Source organism: Venturia canescens, chromosome 10 (genome assembly GCF_019457755.1).
Source record: "Venturia canescens isolate UGA chromosome 10, ASM1945775v1, whole genome shotgun sequence".
In the NCBI taxonomy this organism is placed as follows: Eukaryota; Metazoa; Arthropoda; class Insecta; order Hymenoptera; family Ichneumonidae; genus Venturia; species Venturia canescens.
In genome coordinates, this window is record NC_057430.1 from 4,298,812 (window position 1) to 4,307,308 (window position 8,497).

The window sequence follows — 8,497 nt, forward strand, 5'->3', positions numbered from 1 at the left end:
CACCGCTCATTCTCTCACCCGCTCTTTCGCTAGCCGTAGAGACACAGCGCTTCACAGCTGTAGCAGTGATATCATATACCGTCTTGCTCGCTCCACCATCATGATACATCCTCTCTCTCTTTCTCTCCCGTGGGGCCCGATACTCGGGCATCTGAGAGTCGCGGCAATGATAGAGCATGCTATCTCACTCGCTCCCGTACCATGATAAACCCTCTCGCTTGCGCTCTCATGAGATGTGAGGCTCTGCGCTCTCGCGACGTCGTCGTGCAGTGTCATCAGAATTGCACGTGCATCGGCCGAGCGCTCCAGAGCTGTAACATGGATAGAGCACAGCCTCTCGCCCACGCCCGGAGACATGATACATTTTCTCGCTCACTCTCTCTCTTGTGAAGAGCGCGAGAGCAGCAGCAACAGTATATACCCTCTCGCTCACGCTCGCGACACCGCTCATTCTCTCACTTGCTCTCTCGCTAGATGTAGAGGCACAACGCTTCAAAGCTGTAGCAGTGATGACGTATGCCGTCTCGCTCACTCTCATCATACCGATCCTTTAGTGAGCAGTCCTCTCTCTCGCTCTACCGTAAGACGCGATGCTTTATACAGAACTGTCGGAATTACACATACGGATGCAGCCTCTTGATGCCTCTAAACAAATCCCCCTCAATATATATTCTTTATTATATGCTATTTTGCGACTTCAGCCGATTCACTTATGAAGAGCGTATCTCCGAGGGCTAAAGACACAGCTCGGTCTTCGGGAGAAGATGCTATACAGAAGATGGAGCAATATGCTCGGAAATATGCTTGCAGGGCTAAACAAAGCTGTCTCACTCGTGCGCGTGCTTTTTCACGCAAACACCGGGGACCATGCAGAGTACTGTTAAACTTCAGCGACTGCTCCTTTGCTGTCTTGAAAAAAGTATCGCTAGCATTTTAATCATGATTCACACCTATCTTCTCGCTCGAGATATGACAGTAGCGATTCAGCCGTCATATAGAACGGTATTTAACGATCACCCCTTACAATGTCGGATGAATCAGTGCGTTCTTGTATTTTGGGTCTTTTACGTCTAACAAAACCGCATAGCGCTCAGCTGAGACGCCGGTGTAACGACCTATGGTGTTACGAGTTGCTGCGTTTATCGGGTGCTCGACTCGTGAACAGACTTAAATACGTGATCTGGTGGGCCCCTTTACGTGCTCTAGTGGTGGCCTATAACAGAGGCATATTAAGTGGTCGTCGAGTGCTGGATGCTGTGTATGACGAGTTACAGCGCCGCGGTGTTTTAGAAGCCCCCCGCGTAAGAGGCCTTGTCGGTGAAATCAGATGTAAGTACCATTATCACGATAAATCACTGTTGTTGGCGATTAGCAATACAACAGCTATTTTTTTTACCATAGGCTATCGGCAGTTTTACGATGCGGGGAGTGACGAAGAAGAGGCTCTCGCTGAGGCGACGAGAGCTGTGGAGGAAACGGATCTAGAGCGTCAAACAGCCCTCTACCGTACGTATTCAACTATGCTTTGGCATTATCATCCGCGATTTTCGATTTTAGACGTAAAAACCACGGGGGCGGTATTTTTCCAGAACCGTTGCGCGAGGAGAGGGTAGGGGAAGAACCTAGAGCGAGCACCTCGGCAGCCCCGGCCGAGACGATACCGCAGCATTTTACCATATATCGGCCGTTTTACGACGCTGTGAGTGACGAAGAAGAAGAGACTCTCGCTGAGACGACGAGAGCTGCGGAGGAAGCGGATCTAGAGCATCAAACCGCCCTCTACCGTGTGTATTCAACTCTGTTTTGGCATTATTATCAGCGATTCTCGTTTTTAGATATAAAAGCTACTGGCGCGGTTTTTTTCAGAACCGCAGCATGAGGAGAGGGCCGAGGAAGAGCCTAGAGCGAGCACCTCGGCAGCCTCGGCCGAGCCGGTACCGCTGCAGCCCGAATTTGATGACGACGAGGCGTCGACTATTCTCAACCCCTCCTTGATGTTTAGCGATCGGTCTGATATACTGGGTAAGCATAGCCGTACAGCGATAATAAAATAAAAATAAACAGCGTTAATAAGCAGAAATTATGAAATAACCCAAACAGCTGTGTACCGGCACACCAGAGCTAACGATGACGACGGAGCGATAGCGGGTCCATCGCATCACCGCCATCGTCAGCAGGAAGATGATGACCTCGTACAACCCGAGAATCAGCTGGGGGTGTACCCGCTGGACGTTCAACAGGCGGAGGAGGAGGAGGAGGGGGAGGAGGAGGAGCGTCTAAACGAGGAGCGATTAGAAGCTAGACGCTTCGGCCTATGGTTTCAAGAGCTGATGGAGTGTGATTCAGGTAAAGAAATAATAATGTCTTCTCTCTCTTTCTCCCTCACTCGCGCGCTTTCTCTCTCTCTTTATCTCTAGCCCTTGCGGTAAATGCAGGATATGTTTAAAAGGCTTTATTATATTTAACACAGGGTACTCGTCAGCTGACTCGTCAGCTGTCTCGTTATTGGCGTACCGCGATTAGTACGAGGTACACTAAAGTTACAATATGCCTTTTTATCAGCGATCTCTACCCTATAACTCACGCTTTTGTTTGATTACAGATATACAAACGGGCGGGGGGAGAACGCGCAATACACAGGGGTGCGAGGCTTTCGGGGATGTTCAACCCCCGGGAGGGCGGATCATCATTGCGCACGATACAGCTCGTTATTTCAAACGTTTTCGACTACGTGGTCGGGAGATAACACTGCGTATCCGCCAACCTCAAGCTGGCGCAAACGTGACAGCATGGCTTGAAGGAGCATTCCGCGATCTTATGACGCATCTCACGAGTCACTGTGAGGGTGGTGACTACGCGGGGATCTCGTTCTCCGCGAGCAGCTTAACGCACGGCCCCGTCTGGCTTTCATTCCGTCCTGTCCGCGCCTATACATTTGTAGATATCTGGCAATTAATAACAAGCATAGCTCAAAGTGCAGCGTCTCTGGATATTGATGATTCTTTCCAAATAAAAGTATGTATCGTTAAAGGCGTGGAGGGTAGGGGGCGAAAACGTTTGACACACGAGGGCGTTGCTAAAAAATCAATTTTAACGATTCGAAATACCGACAATCTGTGTCTACCGCGCTCGTTAGTAACAGCACGCGCGTACGCGGAAAGGGGTGAGATACGCTCAGGGGCTCTGCATTCTAGATGGCAGCGTATACGACAGATTAACGGGTCGCTTCAAAAAGAGGCGGCGCTTGAGCTCACGAGAAGCGCAAATGTTGTTATACAGCCCGCTGGCTGCGGTATGCGCGAAATTGCTATGTACCAGGATTATTTGGCTCGCGAGGGGTTAGCTATCGTGGTTTTCGAGTTTTTGACTTTGGGGCGACGCGAAAGACCGGTGTTTGACGGTACACAGACGGTTATGGATACAGTAGGCTCAGTCCGGCACACGTTATACATTCTGTATTATGAGCGGTCGCATCATTTCCAGCCTATCTTGAATCTGCGTGGTGCTGTAGGCAGCTTAAACTTCTGCGCAATCTGTAACGCCCGTTCTCGTCGGGATCATAGATGTTTAAAAAAGAAATGCCCTCGCTGCCTTCAAGCACCGCCCTGCGCTCTGGGAGCAGCTGCCGCGATCAGATGCGAGACATGTAACCGCGATTTTTTTGGGGAACAATGTTTAGAAAATCACAGGGCTGTTACCATCCGTCGTAAACACAGGGTAAACACTGTTTGCGAGTCTCTTCAGCGGTGCCGTAACTGCTTTCGCGCGATAAGATCTTTAGAGAAAAAGACGCATGTGTGCGGGGAGGGTTTCTGTAAAACGTGTAAATCGCGGCACCCCTATAATCGCCTGTGCTATATGAGGCCTATTCGCGTCGATGAGAGGCCGAAAGAGAACATATTCATATTCTATGATTTTGAAACGCAGCAGTGTACCCCTGTAAAAGGTGATCCTACAACGCGCGTTCACGAACCGAATCTCTGCGTAGCTCAACGTGTCTGCACCAAGTGCTGCGATAATGTTTCTATAGACGAGCCGTGCGAGCATTGCGGGGATCACGAGTTTATATTTAGGACGAATCCTGTGTGTCAGCTTGTGGAGTTAGCCATACAGAGTATGCCGAACTTCTCTCACGTATTTTTAATAGCCCATAACGCCGGTGGTTTCGACGCCCAGTTTATCCTGCGTTACCTCATCGAGGAGAAAAAAACGCAGCTCCCATCTTTAATAATGAACGGTACTAAAATCATCACAATGCGCGTCGGCAAACTCGTGTTTCTCGACAGCTTGAACTACTTTCACATGCCTCTGAGTGCACTGCCTAAATCTTTCGGTCTAAAAACTGCTCTCGCCAAAGGATCTTTTCCGCATCTGTTCAATAGGCCCGAGAATCAAAATTATATTGGGCCGATGCCGCCTGCAGCCGATTACTCTCCCGACACTATGCGCCCGGAGGAACGCGAGCGTTTTTTTGCATGGTATAACGAGTTAAAGAATGCTTCTTATGTATTTAACTTTTCAAACGAGCTCATAACCTATTGTAAAAACGACGTTACGATATTGAGACAGGCCTGTGTGGTTTTCCGGAAAATGTTCAAGGACAGCGGACGCGTTTGCCCGTTTAGCGAAAACACAACAATCGCGTCCGCCTGCTTTCAAATCTTTCGAAAAAATTTTTTAAAACCTAACACGATCGGTATTATACCTACGGGTGGTTACAGATGGGCTCACAATCAGTCAAAAAAAGCGGTCTCTTGGCTCGTGTGGATGGAGCATTCTTTAAATCGTCGTATCATTCACGCAGGACGCTCGCGCGAGTTTAAATTGCCTCAAAATTTATTAGTAGATGGTTACTACGAAACACCTGATTCAGCCCACGTGTTACAGTTTCACGGTTGCTATTGGCACGGGTGTTTGAGCTGTTTCACTGTAAACAGAGACCGTGTACAAGGCGACGGTGATACACTGAACGAGCGTCTCGAGAGAACAAACGCTATATCGCAGAGAATCCGCTCAAGCGGCTACACGTTAACCGAGATTTGGGAGTGCGCGTATGACCGGATGATAAAAACAGATTTAGAGATGAGCGCTTTTGTGAGTGATCACCCTCTGGTTCGAGCGGAGCCTCTCAATCCGCGCGATGCTTTTTTCGGTGGTCGCACGGAAAACATGGTCACTCTGTACGATGTGAAAGACGGGGAACAGATACGATATGTTGACGTCTGCTCATTGTACCCATACATCTGCAAGTACGGTAAATATCCGGTGGGGCATCCAACGGTATACGTCGGCGACGAGTGCAGGGCGCTGACAGGTCCCGAAAATAATATCAGTCTTTCCCGCGTCGAGGGCCTTGTTAAATGTACAGTGCTTCCACCGCAAAATCTTTATCATCCGGTGCTGCCGGTGCGAATGCATCAGCGCCTGTTATTCGGGTTATGTCGTAGCTGCTGCGAAACAATGAACCAGGACGCGTGTCCTCACGAAGACCCCGCGGAGCGTGTATTTAGCGGTACCTGGGTGGTGGATGAATTGCGACAAGCTATTGCGTGCGGGTATAAAATATTAACCGTGAGCGAGATCTGGCAGTATGAGATAACGCAGTACAACCGCGATACACAGGAGGGGGGCCTTTTCACCGGGTACATAAACACTTTTCTTAAAATCAAACAAGAGGCTAGCGGCTGGCCCGATGGTTATGCAGATGATGAGGCTGCCCAAGACCGTTATATAACTTCTTTTAAGACAGCCGAAGGGGTTCAGCTGGAACGTAGTGCGATAGCGAAAAACCCGGGGCTGCGTTCGGTAGCCAAGCTTTGTCTTAACTCCTTTTGGGGTAAATTTGGGCAACGTGAAAATTTACCTCAAACAGAAATAGTGTCGACACGCGAAAAACTTATGGAGCTGCTAAGCAGTCCCGAGCACGAGATCACTGGTATGCTACCCGTTAACAACCAAGTGCTGTATGTTAATTATACGAAAACCGATGATGCTGTAATGCCGTCTAATATAGCAAACGCTGTCATAGCTGCATACACCACAGCCCAAGCCCGTTTAAAACTTTACACCTATCTCGAACCGCTGGGTAAGCATGCTCTGTACTGCGACACCGATTCCGTTATTTATGTCACGAGAAAAGAGCCTGGAGAGTATGAACCGCCAACGGGTCAATTGCTAGGGGATTTAACCGACGAGCTAAGCTCTTACGGCGAGGGCAGTTACATTAAGTCTTTCATCTCAGGCGGCCCTAAATTTTATTCTTTCATAGTTAATACGCCGGGCGGCGCGGAAAGCGAGGTTTGCAAGGTTAAAGGCATAACGCTGAATTACGCAAACAGCTCGCTGATAAATTACGAATCAATACGGTCATTTATAATAGGTGAGAGAGAGAATCCTGTTGTACTACAGTTTGATTCAATACGTCGTACACCATTCCACCAGGTTGTCACACGACCCGAAAAGAAATCGTGCATGCCTCTGAGTGTCAAACGAAGACGTGATGGCGAATACGGTTCGCTCCCTTACGGTTACAAATAGCCGTTTATAAAAACTCTCGCTTTAAACATTGTTAAGCAGTATTGTAAAATACCTATGTTATTACTGTAAAATATTTATACTGTTACCGGAAAATAAAAGTTCTATACATGTTTCAACTGCTCGAATTCTTTATATTATACCGCCCCGCAGGAAACGTGGTCATTCGTGCAGATGGATGTACGGTGGAAGCATCCCTGGACCTCAATGATCTGTGGTCCCACAGGCTGCGGTAAAACGTACTTTGTAAAAAAGTTTTTAAAGTTTATATCACTGATGAACAGTGAGCCATTCGAGAGAGTCATTTTCTATTACTCCGAGTGGCAGTCAGCGTACACGGAGTATGGTGAATCAATAGAGTTCCATGAGGGTCTACCTCAGAGTGGTGATTATGCTAACGACCCTCGCGCAAAACTTCTCATAATCGATGATTTGATGCGCGAGGCGTCTAACAACAATGTTGTGGACCTTTTCACCAAAGGCAGTCGTCATAAAAATCTGAGCGTTATTTTTATTACCCAGAACTTATTCCATCAAGGACACGGTCAGCGAGATATCTCGCTGAATGCCAACTATATAGTGATTTTCAAAAACCCTCGTGATCGTGCTCAAATTCAGCATCTCGCGCGACAGGTGTATCCTGAAAACCCACGTTTCCTACAGGAGGCGTACCACGACGCAACATCCAAGCCGCACGGTTATTTGCTACTCGATCTGAAACAATCGACGCCTGACAACTGTAGATTCCGTACCTGTATTTTTCCCGACGACCCCCATCATTTTGTCTACGTACCGCGGAAAAAGTTTAAAAGCGGATGCAATGCTGGTGAATTACCAGTTCAGCGCATGTAATGGCGCCCAAAGGGCTATCGTACTGTGATAAATGCATGATCGTTTTGAGCGCACTTCAGCGAGCTAACAAGATAACGCAAGGACCCAACACCTGTGGAAACACCTCCCACCCTTATTATTGTATTGGTCTATGCGTGTGGTATATTCTTAAAGGCACTGCTACCCCCCATCCCTATAGGTCGAAAAAATCGGCTAAAAGGGGCGATACGTCGAGAGGTTAGACAGTTTGACAAGCGTAATGGAGCGAAACGGTGCACCACTCTGCAAAAAGCACGTGACGATACTACGGGCTCTTCAGTATCTCAATAAAGAGCAACGCGAGGCTGTCCTGCGTAAAGCGGATCCGAGCATCATCCGCTGTATCTGCGAGTGTGCCTTGAACGTTCTTTGCGGTAACGTTCCTTTGAAGGCTGATCAGCGAAAAAAGCTACGACGACACGCCCCCGCTCTCCGTCGTTTAGCCGCGAAAAAAGGTTGTTGGAAGAGTAAAAAACGCTTTGTTATCCAGAGCGGCGGGTTTCTACCGCTCCTACTAGCACCGATACTAGGCACTGTTCTATCGAGCCTGATTGGTGGACGGGGATGATGGAGCACGCGAGAAAAATGGTTCTTATCCCTGAGGAGCATGTGACGCAGCTGGGCATGCAAAATCAGAGACAGCCAACGGCCGGCTGGAACGCCTCGGCACAACCGCCACAATCTACTGATACCGTATTATCCAGACTGGACGCGGAGATGAATGAAATTTTGAACTCTAATGCCTACAAGAATGAGAGGGAAAAATGGACAGCGTACCTGGTTGTGCTACAGCGTTATCTCCATTTTTCTGATGACGAGAGAGCTCGACAACACAGCGATCTTATGAAGAACGACCATACAATGGCGTCTAATTATGATAAAAGTGAAAAAGGGGAAACTCGTAACGGCATGAACGACTCCGTCATAATTGAAAGCATACCAGCCAAATATCGCACTAAAGCGAAGTTACTGCTCCGTCGTTTACATGACGCGCCACGCAGCAATTTTTCTTGGGATTCCGGAGGAGTCGTATCGATTGAGGGTAGCCCGATTCAGGGCTCGAATATCGTTGATCTTGTGAACGACGCCATGA

General features: G+C 48.3%; 2 protein-coding genes across 2 annotated transcripts; both read left to right on the forward strand.

Moving 5' to 3' along the window:
- Positions 1–361: 361 nt before the first annotated feature.
- LOC122417275 (uncharacterized) lies at positions 362–2,658 on the forward strand. Its single transcript, XM_043430661.1, has 7 exons — positions 362–1,329; positions 1,402–1,506; positions 1,590–1,784; positions 1,867–2,022; positions 2,101–2,346; positions 2,471–2,529; positions 2,603–2,658. Exons 1-6 carry the CDS (start codon positions 1,026–1,028, stop codon positions 2,521–2,523), a joined length of 1,059 nt encoding a protein of 352 aa, XP_043286596.1. The 5' UTR covers positions 362–1,025; the 3' UTR covers positions 2,524–2,529; positions 2,603–2,658.
- LOC122416725 (uncharacterized) lies at positions 2,548–6,537 on the forward strand. The gene has a single exon (XM_043429767.1). It carries the CDS (start codon positions 2,548–2,550, stop codon positions 6,535–6,537), a length of 3,990 nt encoding a protein of 1,329 aa, XP_043285702.1.
- The last annotated feature ends 1,960 nt before the right edge of the window (positions 6,538–8,497 follow it).